A 19,597-nucleotide genomic window follows, 5' to 3' on the forward strand; every position below is an offset into this window, starting at 1 on the left:
AAGTTTCTTAGTGGGAAGTTACACCAGAGCTGCAGACTGGTCTGGCCCTTGCAGGGGACGACCTGTAGACCCTCTTCAGTGGGGGGTCACCTGGTGCCACCGGGCGGGGCCAAGGCTCTGTCCAGTCAGCCCTGGAGGAGACATACCTGCAGCTCTCTGAAAGGCATCTATGGCACTCTGCAGCCCAGCCTGCGTCTGCCGATAGCGCCGGGTCCCAATCTGGGTGTAGAGGGCCCCAGTGTTGAACAGGACACTGGCCTTCTCCAGCAGCAGGTTCTGCTGGCTGACCAGAACCCCAGTGAGGGAGTCATACCTATGTGAAAGAAATGCATTCAGGGAATACAGATTACTTGGCTAGTTAATGCTACTTTTGGATGCAAGTGGAAAAATTATCATTATTATTATTATTATTATTATTATTATTATTATCATTTTATTTATTTATTTATTTTTGAGATACAGTCTCGCTCTGTCACCCAGGCTGGAGTCCAGTGGAGCGATCTCAGCTCACTGCAAGCTCCGCCTCCCAGGTTCATGCCATTCTCCTGCCTCAGCTTCCCAAGTAGCTGGGACTACAGGCACCCGCCACCACACCCAGCTAATTTTTTTGTATTTTTAGTAGAGACAGGGTTTCACCGTTTTAGCCAGGATGGTCTCAATCTCCTGACCTCGTGATCCACCCACCTCAGCCTCCCAAAGTGCTGGGATTACAGGCATGAGCCACTGTGCCTGGCTCTATTATTATTTTTTTAAGAGTCAGGATCTCACTCTGTTGCCCAGGCTGGAGTGCAGTGGTGTGATCATAGCTTACTGCAGCCTCCAACTTTAGGGCTCAATTGATCCTCCCACCTCAGCCTCATGAGAATAGCTGGGATTACAGGTGCATGCCACCATACCTGCCTAGTTTTTTTTTTTAAATTTTTGTAGAGATGGGGTCTCACTATGTTACCCAAACTGCTGTTAAACTCCTGGGTTGGCTGGGTGCAGTGGCTCACACCTGTAATCCCAGCACTTTGGGAGGCCAAGGCGGGTGGATCACCTGAGGTCAGGAGTTCGAGACCAGCCTGGCCAACATGGTGAAACCCAGTCTCCACCAAAAATACAAAAATTAGCCAGGCATGGTAGCAGGCACCTGTAATCCCAGCTACTCAGGAGGCTGAGGCGGGAGAATCGCTTGAACCCGAGAGGCGGAGGTTACAGTGAGCCGAGATTGTGCCACTGTGCTCCAGCCTGGGCAACAATAACAACAACAACAAACTCATTTCTTCAACAAAATTCAAGAATGCACATGCACTGAGGCTTTTGTTTCCAAGCAAGATGACAGGACTAATCACACTGACCACCACAGCCACACACAAAAATATCTGATGGGGTAACTTTATAAACACAGCATGGGACATCCAGACAATGGACTATTACTCAGTACTAAAAATGGAGCCTTTTCAAGCAAGCCTTGAAAAGATGCAGAGGAAACATTACTAAGAGCCAACCTGAACATTGCTACCTACTGTATAGCACGCTGTGTGAGTCCAACATTCTGAAAAGCCAAAAACCCTGGAGACAGAAGAAAGATCAGGGGTTGCCAGGACTTAGGGGGAGGGAGGGAGGAACAGGCAGAGCACACGGAGGATTTTTCCAGCAGGGAAACTCTTCTGTACAACACTGCAAAGATGGATCACTGTCACTCTATGTTGGTCAAAAGCCGCAGAATACACAAGTGCAAGAATGAACCCTAATGGGAACTATGGACTCTGGGTGATAATGATGTGTCAGGTAAGTTCCTCAATTATTAAAAAAAAAAAATGCGCCAGGTGCGATGGCTCACACCTGTAATCCCAGCACTTTGGGAGCCCGAGGCAGGCAGATCACAAGGCCAGGGACTGAGACCAGCCTGGCCAACGTGGTGAAACCCCATCTCTACTAAAAATACAAAAATTAGCCAGGCATGGTGGGGCACACCTGTAATCCCAGCTACTCAGGAAGCTGAGGCAGAAGAATCACTTGAACCCAGGAGGCGGAGGTTGCAGTGAGCCGAGATCACGCCACTGCCCTCCAGCCTGGGCAACAGAGCAAGAATCTGTCTCAAAAAAAAAAAAAAAAAAGGCCGGGTGCAGTGGCTTACACCTGTAATCCCAGCATTTTAGAGGCCAAGGCAGGTGGCTGGCTTGAGCTCAGGAGTTTGAGACCAGCCTGGGCAACATAGTGAAACCCCTCTCTATCAAAAATACATGGTGGTGGCATGTGCCTTTAAGCCCAGCTACTTGGGAGGCTAAGGTGGGAAGATGGTTTGATACTGGGAGGCAGAGGTTGAAGTGAGCTGAGATCACACCACCACACTCCAGCCTGGGTGACAGAGTGAGACTCTGTCTCAAAAAAAAAAAAAAAAGTGTGTGTGTGTGCATATATATATATATATGGCTTCTCCTAAATGAAATATGGCAATTACTAACCCCTCATAATTCTTTCTGAAATCTAAAACCTCAGGATTTGTTTTACTTTTTTATTTTTTCAGACCAAGTCTCACTCTGTTGCCTAGGCTGGAGTGCAGTGGCATGATCATGACTCACTGCAGCCTCAACCTCCTGGGCTTAAGTGATCCTCTCATCTGAGCCTCCCAAGTAGATGGGACTACAGGCATGTGCCACTCATGCCTGGCACATTTTCTCTAATTGTTTTGTAGAGATGGGGTCTCACTGTGTTGCCTAGACTGGTCTCAAACTCCTGGGCTCAAGTGATCCACCCACCTTGGCCTCCCAACATGCTGGGATTCCAGATGTGAACCACCACACCCAGCCTAGGACTTGTTTTATTTATTTATTTATTTATTTATTTTATTTTTTGAGACAAAGTTTTGCTCTTTCACCCAGGCTGGAGTGCAGTGGCGCCATCTCGGCTCACTGCAGCTTCCGCTTCCCAGGTTCAAGCAATGGTCCTGCCTCAGCCTCCTGAGTAGCTGAGATTACAGGTGCCCGCCACCACACCCGGCTAATTTTTGTATTTTTAGTAGAGACATGTTGGTCAGGCTGGTCTCGAACTCCCAACCTCAGGTGATCCACCCACCTCGGCCTCCCAAAGTGCTAGGATTACAGGTGTGAGCCACCGCACCTGGCCCTAGGACTTGTTTTAAAGTTTACTCATGAACCAAGGGGTGTGCAGACAGCTTCTCCCTAATTCATGACTAAGGAGAAACCACCTTTCACCATGCAGACAGCCTGGTGCATTGTTAGGAAAAGTCATCCCCCTTTCCTTTGCTTTCCATGAGGAAGGCATCAGTAGCCAACCATCGGCTATAGAAACATTCAATTCTGATACGCCCCCACCTTCTAGGATGTATTCTCCTTTCACTGACACTCCTAACGACACTCAGAGAAGGGGTGCAGCATCTCCAAAGTACTTTTTTTTTAGGTTTTTGGTGTTTTGTTTTGTTTTGTTTTGTTTTGTTTTGATACAGACTCTCACTCTGTCGCCCAGGTTGGAGTTCAGTGGTGCAATCTTGGCTCACTGCAACCTCTGCCTCCCAGGTTCAAGCAATTCTCCTGCCTCAGCTTCCCAAGTAGCTGGGACTACAGGCATGCACAACCATGTCCAGCTAATTTTTGTATTTTTTAGTAGAAGCAGGGTTTCACCATATTGGACAGGCTGGTCTTGAACTCCTGACCTCATGATCCACCTGCCTCGGCCTCCCAAAGTGCTGGGATTACAGGTGTGAACCACCGCACTCAGCCTTTTTTTTTCTTTTTTGAAACAGGGTTTCACTCCTATCACCCAGGCTGCAGCGCAGTGGTGTGATCTCGGCTCACTGCAACCTCTGCCTCCCGGGCTCAAGTGATTCTCCTGCCTCAGCCTCACGAGTACCTGGGAATACAGGTGCATACCATCGTACCCAGCAAATTTTTGTATTGTTTGTAGATATGGGGTTTTGCCACGTTGCCCAGGCTGGTCTCAAACTCCTGGGCTCAAGTGATCTGCTTGCCTCAGCCTCCCAAAGTGTTGGCAATATAGGCATGAAAACCACTGTACCCAGCCTCCCAAGTATTTAAAGTATACTAATCTTTGAAAACACCAATTGGGTCTACGGCCATACCACCCTGACATGCCTGATCTTGTCTGAAAATGCCAATTGTGGAGAAGAATCAAATCCTCTACTTCCATTTTTTAAATCTGATCTAAGCTGAGTGTGTAGCTCATGCCTATAGTCCCAGCTACTCAGGAGGCTGAGGCAGAAATATCACCTGAGCCCAGGAATTCAAGACTAGCCTGGGCAACACAGTGAGACCCCGTTTCAAAAGAAACCTGATCTATTTCTGTTTGGTGCTTTTGTCTCACTGGACAAGACCCGATTTTCTCTCTCTCTCTCTCACTCACTCACACATACACACGCATGCCCCAGTCCAATCTGCGACAAGAATCTTGCTTCTGGCTAATTCTACTTCAGAGCCCTGTGCTTCCGCAGTGATACAACAAGCAAGAAAAATGTCTCCTCTCCTTGGCTCACTTGTTCTGTGAAGCAAGAGGCCACAGTCTGTTGGGGCCATCTCCCTCGGATCACCTTCATAAATAAATACCAATGTATTGACACCTTTCTAGACTTCCCTGGATAAATGCAAGACAGGAAAGGGGGCTGAGGTGCACAGGGGTGCACCCCGGATAAATGCAAGATAGGAAAAGGGGCTGAGGTGCCCGCAGAGGGGCGTCTGTGATGCTGAGGCTCCGAAACTGTGGCTGCCATAACACGTGAAGCGCCAGCGCAGACCTCCAGCACCTACCAGGTGAACAGGAATCCCATCTGCCGTGTGGGTGGGAAGAATCGATTCTCAACAAAGCCCAGCTGGATGAAGTATGTCATCAGCAGTTCCACCCTGGCCTCATCCCGGCTGGGCGTCCGACAAGCCTGCGAGGAAAAGAACCCCAGAGGGCATGAGCAGAGGAGGACACAGCTGACAGCCCTTCCCGGAAGGTGCCCTGCACATACCAGCAGATGCCTGTAACTATTTCTGCAGTATGACGACCTCACTGCTGGCATCATCAACTCTAGGAGGGGTGGAAAGAACCTGTGAGGAAGTCAGAAATCCTGGAATCCAGTCCCAGCCCTGCCAGGAGGCAGGTCTCTCCCCTTCTATGGTTTTCCTTTTTTTTTTGAGATGGAGTCTCGCTCTGTCACCCAAGCTGGAGTGCAGTGGTGCGATCTTGGCTCACTGTAACTTCCACCTACCAGGTTCAAGTGATTCTCCTGCCTCAGCCTCCCTAGTAGCTGGGATTACAGGCATGTAGCACCATGCCCGGCTTGTTTTTGTATTTTTAGTAGAAACGGGGTTTTGCAGTGTTAGCCAGTCTGGTCTCAAACTTCTGACCTCAGGTGATCCACCTGCTTCAGCCTCCCAAAGTGCTGGAATTACCAGCATGCACCACCACGCCCAGCTAATTTCTGAATTTTTAGTAGAGACGGGGTTTCACCATGTTGGCCAGGATGGTCTGGAACTCCTGATCTCAGGTGATTCTCCCGCCTCCGCCTCCCAAAGTGCTGGGATTACATAGGCGTGAACCACTGCACCCGGCCTCCTTCTACAGTTTTCTTATGCAGCAAATGGAATGGATGATTCCAGCACCCCCCAGCCATCACCTCAATCTGCCCATGATTCTGTTAAGACCACAAGCATGCAATAATGGGGTTCCCTGAAAACTTGGAAAAGCTACCCTCCCCTCTCTGCTGCATGCAAAAACTTACTTGTCTCAGATCCATAAGATCTGTGATTTCATCTTCATATAAATAGCCATCTTCACTGTAATGTTCCAGGATAAAATCCTTAAAGAAAAATGAGGTTAGATACTATAAAATGTGATTGAAAAGCATGTATGTGCATAACAGTAATATGTCAATTGTGAACCTGTTTCTAAAAAGGCAGAATAAAGAAAAACTTACAGTGATTTTCAAAGTGGGGGAATTTATTTTCTTAATTTATGTAGTTTTTTTTATATGGAGTCTTGCTCTGTAGCCCAGGCTGGAGTGCAGTGGCACAATCTCAGCTCACTGCAACCTCTGCCTCCCAGGTTCACGCAATTCTCCTTCCTCAGCCTCTCAAGGAGCTGGGGTTACAGGCACCCACCACAACGTCTGGCTAATTGTTGTACTTCTGACCTCAGGTGATCCACCCACCTCAACCTCCCAAAGTGCTGGGATTACAGATGTCAGCCACCGTGTCCGGCCATAGATTTTTTTTTTTTTTTTTTTTTAAACAGGGTTTCACTCCTGTTGCCCAGGCTAGAATGCAATGTTGCAATCTCGGGTCACTGCAACCTCCACCTCCCAGGCTCAAGTGATTCTCGTGCCTCAGCCTCCCAAGTAGCTGGGATTACAGGCATGTGCTACCATGCCCAGCTAATTTTTGTATTTTTAGTGGAGATGGAGTTTCACCACATTGCCCAGGCTGGTCTCAAACTCCTGGGCTCAAGCAATCCATCTGCCTCAGCCTCCCAAAGTGCTGGGATTACAGGTGTGAGCACTGCACCCCATGCCTGTTTTTAAATGCTGTGTCGCTTCAGTAAAAGTGAGAGTTGAAGTTAATTTTTTGCTTAAAAATGTCTTTGTGTCTACGCATCATGGCTCACATCTGTAATCCCAGCACTTTGTGAAGACAGGGCAGGTAAATCACTTGAGCCCAGGAGTTTGAGACTAGTCTATGGACTATACATTCAACCATACTGCAAACACTGCAGATATTCAGGGGCTCAGACTTGCAATTCTGGGCCTCCCTCAGGACCCAGACAAGTTTCCCAGCACAGACCCTGAGGGTAGGACTGTCATAACAGTCCCCAGATACAGGTTTCCTTTGCCAAGAAGACCCTTAACCACGTTATAAAGGCATTTTATTTTATTTTATCTTTGAGGCAGGGTCTCACGTGGTTGCCTAGGCTGGAGTGCAGTGGTGCAATCGCGGCTCACCGCAGCCTCGACTTCTCTGGGCTCAAGTAATCCTCCTACTTCAGCCTCCCAAGTAGCTGGGACCACAGGCACGTGCCACAAGCTAATTTCATTTTTGTATTTTTTAATAGAGATGGGGTTTTGCCCCGTCACCCCACTGCTGCCCCTACAAGTGCTGGCTCCCCCAAGCTGCAAGAAAGGTGATCACATAGATCGCTCAATTATGTCTTCCCAAGTGACTGTGTAACCTCTTTACACAACTTCTACATTAAAGCTCCTCCTGTTTTTGTGTGTTCAATGTACAGACACACAGACAAACACTTGTCTTACAAAAATGGATTTGTACTAAATATACAACTCTGCTGTGCCTTCTTTTTCTTTTTTTAAGAGATGAGGGTCTCGCTCTGTCGTCCAGGGTGGAGTGCAATGGTGCAATCATAGCTCACTGCAGCCTTGAACTCCTGGGCTCAAGTCATCCTCCCACTTCAGCTTCTCCAGTAGAGGGGACTATAGGTGTGCACCATCACACTCAGCTAATATTGTTATTTTTCGTAAAGACAGAGTCTTCCTATGTTGCCTAGGCTGGTCTTGGACTCCTGGCCTCAGGTGATCCTCCCACCTCAGCTTCCCAAAGTGTTGGAATTACAGGTATGAGCCACTGCGCTCGGCTGACTATGCCTCTTTTCTTTAAACTTGGCCATGGGCTGGGTATGGTGGCTCACACCTGTAATCCCAGCGCTTTGGGAAGCTGAGGTAGGTAGATCACTTGAGGTCAGGTGTTCCAGACCAGGCTGGCCAACATGGTGAAACCCTGTCTCCATTAAAAATTAAAAAAATAAAAAAATAAAATAGCTGGGCATAGTGGTTAAAAGGGGTCAGGTGTAGTGACTCGTGCCTGTGATCCCAGCACTTTGGGAGGCCAAGGTGGGAGAATCACTTGAGACCAGGAGTTTGAGACCAGCATGGACAACATAGTGAAACCCCATCTCTACAAATAATAAAAAAATTAGCCAGGCGTGCTGAGGCAGGAGGAGGATCACTTGAGCCCAGGAGGTTGAGGCTGCAGTGAGCCATGATCACGTCACTGCACTCCAATCTTATGTTCACCTCTTAAAGGCAAAGAGGATTTTGATTAAATTATATATGTGATCCTGAATTTGAAACTTAGTAAACTAGGGTAAATTAATGTACTTAGTGGGATAAAAAAAATTATCTAACTGGCCAGGCACGGTGGCTCACCCCTGTAATCTCAGCACTTTGGGAGGCCGAGGCAGGTGGATCACTTGAGGCCAGGAGTTCGAGACCAGCCTGGCCAACTTGGTGAAACCCCATCTCTACTAAAAATCCAAAAATTAGCCAGGCATGCTGGCAGGTGCCTGTAATCCCAGCTACTCAGGAGGCTGAGGCAGGAGAATAGCTTGAGCCCAGGATGTGGAGGTTGCAGTGAGCTGAGATTGAGCCATTGCACTCCAGCTTGGATGACAGAGCGAGACTTCATCTAAAAAAAAAAAAAAAAAATCCTAACTGAAACCCACTGTAAACATTAGGGACAAAACGAGAATTTCTACCATCACTGTTATTACTTAGCCTAATTCCAAACATTCTCTAGCCCACACATTAAGAAAAATAAGAGACATGAAATCTTGGAAAGAAACAAAATAATTTTTTGCAACACAACAGCATGTTTATAAAACCCAATAGCGTCAACTGAAACATTACTAAATTAATAAGAATTCAATAAAGTGGCAAAGAAGTTAACACATGAAAGTCAATAGTAAAAAAGAAAAGTCAATATTTTTCCTTTCTTATACAAGCAATAACCAATTAGAAAAACTTAACAGACAGCCAGGTGTGGCGGCTCACATCTGTAATCCCAGCAGTTTTCAAGGCTGAGGTAGGCGGATCATTTGAGGTCAGGAGTTTGCGACCAGCCTGGCCAGCAAGGTGAAACCCTGTCTCTACTAAAAATACAAAAAATTAGGTGGGTATGGTGGCAGGTGCCTCTAATCCCAGCTACCCAGGAGGCTGAGGCAGGAGAATCACTTGGACCTGGGGGGCAGAGATTGCAGTGAGCCAAGGCTGCACCACTGTACTCCAGCCTGGGCGACACAGTGAGACTCTGTCTCAAAAACAAACAAACAAACAAACAAAACCTAACAGAGAAACAATACCTTTCACAATAGCAACAAAAATACATTTCTAGGGATACAATTAATACGATTAAGCAGAAAACTATTAAACTTTACTGAAGAACAGATGTGATTTCATTTTCTTTCATTGATTCGATTTTTTTTTTTTTTTTTTTTTTATGAGACAAGGTATCATTCTGTTTTCCAGGATGGACTGCAGGGGCTCAATCACAGCTGACTGCAGCCTCGACCTCTTGGGCTCAAGCAAGCCACCTCAGCCTCCTAAGTAGCTGGGACTAAAGGTGTGAGCCACTGTCCCTGGCCCTATTTCCTCAAAATAAAACAAAATCAGCCAGCTGCAGTGGCTCACGCCTGTAATCCCAACACTTTGGGAAGCTGAGGCGGGTGGATCACTTGAGGTCAGGAGTTCGAGAACAGCCTGGCCAACATGGTGAAACCCTGTCTCTACTAAAAATATAAAAATTAGCTGGGTGTGGCGGTGGATGCCTGTAATCCCAGGTACTCAGGAGGCTGAAGCAGGAGAATCGCTTGAACCCGGGAGACAGAGGTTGCAGTGAGCCAAGACTGTGCCACTGCACTCCGGCCTGGGCTTCAGAGCGAGACTCCCTCTCTAAATAAATAAATACATAAAATAAAACAAAATCACACTGTGAAGCTTCACTGATTATTAAAAAAAATCACACGGACACACAAGTCACATTTGAAATGGAATTGCCCTAATTCAGTCTGCTGAACCACTTCTGCAGTACCTGTGTTTCTCTCAAATATGGAAGGGAAAAAATACAACAGAAAGTCCCTCAAACGTTCTCATTTTCATATGACTGACATTTGTAGAGTCTCTTTTAGGCTAAAATGACATGGTTGGAAGCCTGTGCCGAATGGCAGCTGGCCATGTCCACAACATGTGAATATTTTCATTTGCTTTAATGTGGAATTCAGAACATGACCCAGTTGAATCCTTAAAAATGCCTATAAAATTCCTAAGTTTCTCCAAGAGACTCTTCCTTTGAAATGCTTGCATTCTTGGCCGGATGCAGTGGCTCACGTCTGTAATCCCAGCACTTTGGGAGGTTGAGGCAGGCGGATCATCTGAGGTCAGGAGTTCAAGACCAGCCTGGCCAACATGGTGAAACCCTGTCTTTGCTAATAAAAATTAGCTGGGTGTGGTGGCACATGCCTGTAATCCCAGCTACTTGTGAAACTGAAGCAGGAGAATCGCTTGAACCCAGGAGGCAGAGGTTGCAGTGAGCTGAGATCATGCCATTGGACTCCAGCCTGGGCAACAAGAGTGAAACTCCATCTCAAAAAAAAAATGCTTACATTCTTGTAGCCCAGCACCAAGCAACAGATAAATTAAATCATAAAGAAACTTCTATGATAGCAGCAACAGACATTTCCAAACAGGTGGATTGTTTTGAGTCCCACAGACCAGTGGCAAGTCACATCTATTTTTGCATTTATATATACACACGTATATTTTAAATAAAAATAGAGATAGGGCTGGGTGTGGTGGCTCACATCTATAATCTCAGCACTTTTGCTGGAGGTGGAAGCAGGAAGATCGCTTGCGGCCAGGAGCTGAAGACCAGCCTGGGCATCCTAGTGAGGAGACCCCATCTCTTAAAAAAGAAAAAAAAAAGAGAGAGAGAGAAAGAGATGACTGTGCATGATGGCTGATGCCTGTAATCCCAGTACTTTGGAAGGCCAAGGTGGGCAGATCACCTGAGGTCAGGAGTTCAAGACCAGCCTGGCCAGGATGGTGAAACCCTGTCTCTACTAAAAATACAAAAATTAGCCTGGTGCAGTGGCTCACACCTCTAATCCCAGTACTCTGAGAGGCCGAGGCAGGTGGATCATGAGGTCAGGAGTTCAAGACCAGCCTGGCCAGGATGGTGAAACTCTGTCTCTACTAAAAATACAAAAATTAGCCGGCGTGGTGGTGGGTTCCTGAAAAACCCCAGCTACTCAGGAGGCTGAGGCAGAGAATTGCTTGAACCTGGGAGGTGGAGTTTGCAGTGAGCTGAGATCACGCCACTGTACTCCAGCCTGGGCGACAGAGCGAGGCTTCATCTCAAAAAATATACATATATACACACAAAAATTAGTTGGCCATGGTGGTGCATGCCTGTAGTCCCAGCTGCTCAGGAGGCTGAGGAAGGAGAATTGCTTGAACCCAGAAGGTGGAGGTTACAGTGAGCTGAGATCGCACCATTGCACTCCAGCCTGGGCAACACAGTGAGACTGTGTCTCAGAAAAAAAAAAGAGAGAGAGAGAGAGAGAAGGCCTCATTCTGTTGCCCAGGCTGGTCTCCAACTCCTGGCCTCAAGCTGTCCTCTTGCCTCAGCCTCCCAAAGCGCTAAGATTATAGGTGTGAACCATTGCATCTGGGCATAAGTCTCACGTAAAAGTTCAGGCAGGCTGTGGCAGTGTGGCATAAAGCTGCAATTCCTGGATTGTTTTCATTGCTTTCTACCCAGAACATAAACTTTCCGGTAAACTTGAGTCCTGAAACACTCAGAATACCAACTTCCCTTCTCCAGTCCCAAAATAAACCCCAAACTCACAGGATTTAAACAAGGCAGCAGTCAAAAAGGCCTCTATTTATGTCAAACAACTCACCGTCTCTGAGAATGAAGGTCAAGTGCTTCCAAAGTATTAACCAATTGCTTTTAAAAGTAGTAGTTGGCCAGGAGCGGTGGCTCACACCTGTAATCCCAGCACTTTGGGAGGCCGAGGCGGGTGGATAGAGTACGAGACCAGCCTGGCCAACATAGTGAAACCCCATCTCTACTAAAAACACAAATTAGCCAGGCATGATGGCGGGTGCCTGTAATCCCACCTACTCAGGAGGCTGAGGCAGGAGAATCACTTGAACCTGGGAGGTGGAGGTTGCAGTGAGCTGAGATGGCCGTCACTGCCCTCCAGCCTGGGCAACAAGAGCGAAACTCCAGCTCAAAAAAAAAAAAAAAAGAAAGAAAGAAAGAAAAAAAAAGTAATAGTCAAAATGTCATAAGATGTTTTCTTTTCTAAACTAATAGTCCAAGATGAGCCAACTAAGAGGATTATCATGGAAAGTAAAATAAGCCAGGCACAGTGGCTCATGCCTATAATCCCAGCACTTTGGGAGGCTGAGGCAGGAGGACTGCTTGAACCCAGGAGTTTGAGACCAGCCTGGGCAACAGTGGGAAACTCTGTCTCTACGAAAAATACAAAAATTGGCCGGGCTTGGTGGCTCACGCCTATAATCCCAGCACTTTGGAAGGCCAAGGCAGGTGGATCACCTGTGGTCAGGAGTTCAAGACCCACCTGACCAACATGGAGAAACCCCGTCTCTATTAAAAATACATAATTAGCCAGGCATGGTGGCACAGGCCTGTAATCCCAGCTACTCGGAAGGCTGAGGCAGGAGAATCGCTTGAACCCAGGAGGTGGAGGTTGCGGTAAGCCGAGATCATGCCATTGCACTCCAGCCTGGGCAACAAGAGCTAAACTCCATCTCAATAAAAAAGAAAGAAAAATGCAACAATTAGCCAGGCACGGTGGCACACGCCTATATTACCAGCTACGCAGGAGGCTGAAGTGGGAGGATCAACTGAGCCCAGGAGGCAGGGGTTGCAGTGAGCCAAGATCATGCCACTGCATGCCAGCCTGGGTGAAACAGTGAGACTCTGTCTCAAAATAATAAAGAAAAAGAAAAAAAAAGAACATAAAATATTTCTTCGAAGCAATTTTCGTGATGCTAGGATTAATTCCTATAACCAATGCCTGGGCTGCATGATGCAAACTTGGGCCACCCTGCACCTCATCCCCTTTCCCTTCCTTGATGGAATTTGGAGGCGACTGGTTAAAAACTCAAATTGATGGAGTTGAAGAGGGAAGGAAGAGGAGGGTATTCCAGGCACAGGACGGTCTCCTGGCCCCAGCCTCGGGGCACGGTCTCTCCTGTGTTCTCCATTGAAGCACCCCTTCCACTTCCCACTTGAATCCCCCACTGACCCAAGGGCCCCGCAGGCAGGGCTTGTGGCACCTCTGGCACCCAGCACAGTGCCAGGCACAGGTGGGCTTATGAGGATCTGCCAAATGGGAGAGGAGTCCAGATACCCAGGAATGTGGCAGGGGGACACACAAGCAAAGACTCTGGTTATTCAAATATTTAATGGGAGTGAATTGACATCTTTGATTTCCTTTGAAATTGCATCACAAATAAGACAGACTGATATTAGCCATTAATTTCATTCTCTTTTTTTGTTTTTTGAGACAGTTTCACTGTTGCCCAGGCTGGAGTGCAGTGGCACAATCTCAACTCACTGTATCCTCTGCCTCCTGGGTTCAAGTGCCTCTCTCATGCCTCAGCCTCTCAAGTAACTGGGATTACAGGCAAATGCCACTATGCCCAGCTAATTTTTTTTTTTTTGAGATGGGATCTCGCTCTGTCACCCAGGCTGGAGGGCAGTGGCATGATCTTGGCTCCCTGCAACCTCCACCTCTACCTCCCGGGTTCGAACGATTCACCTGCCTCAGCCTCTCCAGTAACTGGGATTACAGGTGTGCACCACCACGTCCAGCTAATTTCTGTACGTTTGGTAGAGACAGGGGTTTTACCATTTTAGCCAGCCTGGTCTTCAACTCCCGAGCTCAAGTGATCCGCCTGCTTCAGCCTCCCAAAGTGCTGGGATTACAGGCATGAGCCACTGTGCCCAGCCTTTAGCCATTACTTTCAATGGCAAAAACTGCAATTACCTTCAAACCAACCTAACAGACACAAGAATACACAGATGGACAAATATGTCAGGAAGCAATGCTGACAGTATGTTCTTGGAAGAAGTGAGTACACAGGGGTTTGCTAGAAAATTCTTAAAATTTTTTGAAAAGTTTGGAAAGTTTCATAATAAAATGTTAGAGAAAAAACTTTAGCTATTCTTCCAAAGACATAACCTAAACTGGATACATGATTTAAGAAAAAAATACACTATTAATAAAAGAGGATGTAAGTTTTAAATTTCAAAGCATATCCACGACAGACACTTCTGACGCTTCCCCTCCAGCTCTGAAACCACCCCGGTGCCCTGTGGAGGACCAGCACCAGGAAACACACATTCCATAGGTGACTCAAGGTTTCCAAATCCAGGGAGCTATTTTCCGACTGAGTTTCCCCTGGGGCCCACCTACTTTTTGAGAAGTCTCATGCCCACACTGAAAAAGCACGTAAACCCTTCTTTGAACTGTCTCAAAGTTATTTCTCCTTAAAAAGAAGCATTTCACTTAGGGTTTGGTTTTGTTTTTGTGTTTTTTGAGACAGGACTTCTTTCTGTTGCCATTACTGCAGTCTCGACCTCCCTGGCTCAAGTGATCTTCCCACCTCAGCCTTCTGAGTAGCTGGGACTACAGGTGTGCACCACCATGCCCGGCTAATTTTCCTATTTTTTGTAGAGATGGGGTTTCACTAAGTTGCCCAGGCTGGCCTTGAACTCCTGGGCTCAAGCGATCCCCCACCTCAGCCTCCTGAGGAGCTGGGATTACAGACATGAGGCAAGAGGGGCATTTCTTTCATAGTTAGATCTCCATTTTTGGAGATGTATTGCAATTCTGAGGGATGGTGTTGTTGGCTTTCACCTTGCAGAAATCGATTCCAAAATTGAGTTATGGAGAATGATATGATAGAGTGCCTTCAAAATTGACCTAGGAGCCAGGCACAGTGGCTCACATCTGTAATCCCAGCACTTTGGGAGGCCAAGGCGGGCAGATTACTTGAGACCAGGAGTTCAAGACCAGCCTGGCCAACATGATGAAACCCTGTCTCTACAAAAAAATAATAATAATAATAATAATAATAATTAGCCAAGTGTGATGGTGCACACCTGCAATCCCAGCTACTCAGGTGGCTGAGGCACAAGAATCGCTTGAACCCAGGAGGTGGAGATTGCAGTGAGCTGAGATCTCGCCACTGCACTCCAACCTGGGTGAGAGAGGGAGACTCTGTGTCAAAAAAAAAAAAAAAAAAAAAAAAGAAATACAACCTTAAAAGGAGACTGGTGTGTTACTTTGTTTTAATTTGGATTTTTCTGTTTCAGTTTGTCACCTCCAGCTAGGAAACAGACTGCAGTCCAACGTAAGTACAGTGCACAGAATCTCTGTGTGTGCATAGTGGCCTCCCCTTACAGGGTCAATTTTGGCCTTTGGCCTTAATCCCGAAGTATTTGCGTATGCTTTTTGTTCCTTGGCAAATAAATGAGAAAATCATTAGTCAACATTGGAAAGATATTGTCCTAACAATGTCCCTTTAATGTTTCTTAGGAAAATTATGGTGACTCACTAAAATATCCTTGCTCAATGTCTGTTCAGTTGAATTTAATAACATATCTTGCTAATGTTTGCATGTCTATGAAATGTGACTATGCGGAATTACTGAAAATTAACTATAAAATCCAAGGCATCTAACTTCTAAACTTATCTTGGTTCATCACATATATTTACACTAGATTTTATACTGTCTTCCTTTTTTTTTTTTTTTGTCTGTTTGTTTGTTTGGAGACAGAGTCTTGCTCTGTCAGCCGGGCTGGAGTACAGTAGTGTGATCTCGGCTCACTGAAACGTCCAGCTCCCGGGTTCAAGCAATTCTGCCTCAGCCTCTGAGAAGCCAGGATTACAAGTGTGCACCACCATGTCCGGCTATTTTTTTTATTTTTAGTAGAGACGGGGTTTCACCATGTAGGCCAGACTGGTCTCGAACTCCTGACCTCAGGTGATCCACATGCCTCAGCCTCCCAAAGTGTTGGGATTATGGGAGTGAGCCACTGTGCCCAGCCTCACAAATGCCTTTTTGTTCAACACTGCAGATATTTCCCAACAAATGGGCTCATCCCTTCCAGTCTAGCACCTCACTCAACCCCAAACCTGATGGTTCTCTCACTTCCCAAAGTTGAGGCTGCCACACCCCAGTCTAGAACCCTATCTAGCCTCTGTGCAGATAGGGTTCGTACCTAGGTACCTCTTCATACCCTGGATGTATGAAGGATCTCTGGCTCAGAGGCTTCTGGAAGGTGTGCTGCTCCCACTTACTCTGTGTTCTGATAGACGCCCACCGAGCTGTTCAGCCCCTCCAGCTCTTCCTTGAGCATCTGCAGGTCTGAGTTGACGAAGCTCAGCTCCAGCCGCACTTGCTCCCGCACCTTTGGGTTTGCGGCCACTCTGTTCAAAGAGAAGAGGGAGAGAAGTGCCCTCAGCCAGGTATCCCAGCTTCTGGGTGAGCAGACCCAATCCCCAGTCCCTGCAGGGAGGATCAGGGCACGGCTTGCAGAGGAGGGCCGGGAGTGTCGGGTAAGGTATCCCACGGACACAGAGCACCTGCCCAGCTTGCAGCACACCTGCCAGTACGTGGAGCTGGGGACACAGGCAATGACACTGTGAGCTGCAGACATGAATTCTATGACATCCTACAAAAACTCTGTCTTGAGAAGAGAAAACAAAACTGCTCCTAGCCATGCCCTAAAATACCGTAAGATATCCACTTGAAAAGAAATGAATGATTCCAGTCAGGCGTGGTGGTTCACATCTGTAATCCCAGCACTTTGGGAGGCCAAAGCAGGTGGATCAGCTGAGATCAGGAGTTCGAGACCAGCCTAGCCAACATATAGTGAAACTCTGTCTCTAATAAAAAACACAAAAACTAGCTGGGTGTGGTGGCGCACGCTTGTAGTTCCAGCTATGCAGAAGGCTGAGGCTTGAACCTGGGAGATAGGGGTTGCAGTGAGCTGAGATTGTGCCACTGCACTCCAGCCTGGGCAACAGAGCAACACTCCCTCTCAAAAAAAAAAAAAAAAAAAAAGAATGATTCCTTTCGGTAGGAGAAATCCAAATAAATAAATGAATAAACATAAAATTTGTTTTAAAAAAAGAAAGAAATGGATGATTAGCTGGGCATGGTGGTGCATGCCTATAGTCCCAGGCAGGAGGATCGCTTGAGTCCAGGAGGTTGATACTGCAGTGAGCTATGATCACACCACCGCAATCCAGCCTGGGTGACAGGGCAAGACACTGTCTCTAAAAACTAAAATAAGATAATATGAAATTATATATATATATGATAGTAAAATAAAATAAATGAATGAGAAAATGAAGGGAGAGGTAATGCTTCCCAATTCATTCTGTAAACTAGTATTAGCAACCCAAGCCTAGCAACATATAAATAGGATTATACACCATAACTAAGTGGGATTTATCCCAGGAATGCAAGGTTGGTTTAACATCTGAAAATCAATATAATATATTATATTAACAGAATAAAGGACAAAAAACACATGGTGACTTCAACAGATATTGGAAAAACTATATGACAAAATCCATCACAGATTCATAATAAAAATTCTCAACAAAGTAGGAATAAAAGAGAATTTATGAAATCTGATAAAAGACACCTATAAAAACCCACAGTTAGCATCACACTTTGTGGTGAATGACTGCTTTCCTCTTCTCACCACAAACAAGGCAAAGATGCCCACTTTTGCTATTTCTAATCAATGAGGCAAATAAAGAAATTAAAGGCATCCAGATTAGAAAGGAAAAAATAAAACTGTCTTTATTTACAGATGGCATTATCTTATATATAGAAAATCCTAAGGCATCCATAAAATAAATATTAGTACTAATAAATTTAGCAAGGTCACAGGGTATAATCAATATACAAAAATCAATTCTTTTTTTTTTTCTCTAGACAGGGTATCACTCTGTCACCTAGGCTGGAGTGCAATGTCACCATTATGGCTTACTACAGCCTCAACTTCCCAGGCTGAAGCCATCCTCCAGCCTCAGCCTCCCAAGGAGCTGGAACTACAGGTGCACACCACCACGCTGGCTGATTTTTGTATTTTTTTTGTAGAGATGGAGTCTCACTATGTTGCCCAGGCTGGCCCAGAAATCCTGGGCTCAAGCAATCTTCCTGCCTCAGCCTCCCAAAGTGCTGAGATTACAGGCATGAGCCACTGTGCCTGGCCAACTCAATTTCTATATAATAGCAATGAACAATCTTGAAACTGAGAAAACCATTCCATTCACAATAGCATCAAAAAGAATAAAATACTCAGGAATAAACAAAAGAATCACAAGACATGTAAACTGAAAACTACAAAACAATGCTGAGATATATTAAAAGAAGAGCTATTCCATGTTTACGGATGGGAAGGCTCATTATTGTCAAGATGTCAAGCCTCCTTAGTTGGTACATTCATTCAATGCAACCTCAATCAAAATCCCAGTAACCTTTTTAATAAAACTCGGCAAGCTGAATGGAAATGCAAAAAAAAAAAAACCTACAATAGGCAAAATAATTTTGAAAAATAAGAACAGAGTTGGAAAACACATTGATTTTAAAATTTACTAAGAAGCTGGGCTGGGCATGGTGGCTCACATCTGTAATCCTAGCACTTTGGGAGGCTGAAGCAGGTAGATCACCTGAGGTCAGGAGTTCGAGACCAGCCTAGTCAACACAGTGAAACCCCATCTCTACTAAAAATACAAAAAATTAGCCAGGTGTGGTGGCAGACACCTATAATCCCAGCTACTCGCGAGCCTGATGCAGGAGAATCACTTGAACCTGGAAGGCAGAGGTTGCAGTGAGCCAAGATCACACCACTGCACTCCAGCCTGGGCAACAAGAGAGAAACTCCATCCCCAAAAAGAATAAAAAATAAAAAATAAACTTACTAAGAAGCCATAGTCATCAAGATAGCATGGTACTGACATAAAGATAGGCAATTAAACAGAATAAGAGTCCAGGAATAGGCCAGGTGTGGTAGCTCATGCCTGTAATCCCAGGCCTTTGGGAGGCCAAGACGGATGGATCACGAGGTCAGGAGATCGAGACCATCCTGGCTGACATGGTGAAACCCCGTCTCTACTAAAAATACAAAAAAAATTGTATTTTTAGTAGAGCGTGGTGGCGGGTGTGGTGGTGGGCACCTGTAGTCCCAGCTACTCAGGAGGCTGAGGCAGGAGAATGGTGTGAATCCAGGAGGCGGAGCTTGCAGTGAGCTGAGATCGCACCACTGCACTCCAGCCTGGGTGACAGAGCGAGACTCTGTCTCATGAAAAAAAAAAAAAAAAGAGTCCAGGAATAAATGTTTACATTCATGTAGCAAATCTTTACAATTGATTTTGAACAAAAGTGCCAAATCAATTCAATGTGGAAAAGATTATTGTTTCAACAAATAGTGCTAAAGCAAGTTGACATCCATAGGTACGTCAGGGTCCCTAAAACCACCCCCAAGTTCAGTGTTAATCTAGGAGGACTTGCAAAAGTCATGGCTACGGTTTACTACAGCAAAAGACACAAAGCATAACGAGCAAAGGGAAAGGCATATGGGGTGAAATTGGGAGGAGGCCCGGCCCAGGCTTTTAGGGGTCCTCTCCCAGTGGAATCCCACAGACCATGCTTAATTCTCCCGTCAAGGAGTTGTGACAACACACGTAAAATGCCAAGAAAGCCCCCAGAAAGTTCCAATCAGGACTCAGGTCCCACCGGGAGGTCCCTCCC

The 19,597-nt window shown here is 46.1% G+C and overlaps 1 protein-coding gene across 1 annotated transcript in view; it reads right to left on the reverse strand.

Moving 5' to 3' along the window:
- LOC117975754 (rhophilin-2-like) overlaps positions 1 to 5,409 on the reverse strand; it is a 34,836-nt gene extending 29,427 nt beyond the window's left edge. Inside the window, 2 exon segments of the mRNA XM_055100178.2 lie at positions 147 to 313; positions 4,767 to 5,409. Coding sequence (XP_054956153.2) covers positions 147 to 313; positions 4,767 to 5,026 — 427 coding nt within the window. The 5' untranslated portion in view covers positions 5,027 to 5,409.
- Between the last annotated feature and the right edge of the window lie 14,188 nt (positions 5,410 to 19,597).

Source organism: Pan paniscus, chromosome 18 (assembly GCF_029289425.2).
Source record: "Pan paniscus chromosome 18, NHGRI_mPanPan1-v2.0_pri, whole genome shotgun sequence".
NCBI classification, from domain to species: domain Eukaryota; kingdom Metazoa; phylum Chordata; class Mammalia; order Primates; family Hominidae; genus Pan; species Pan paniscus.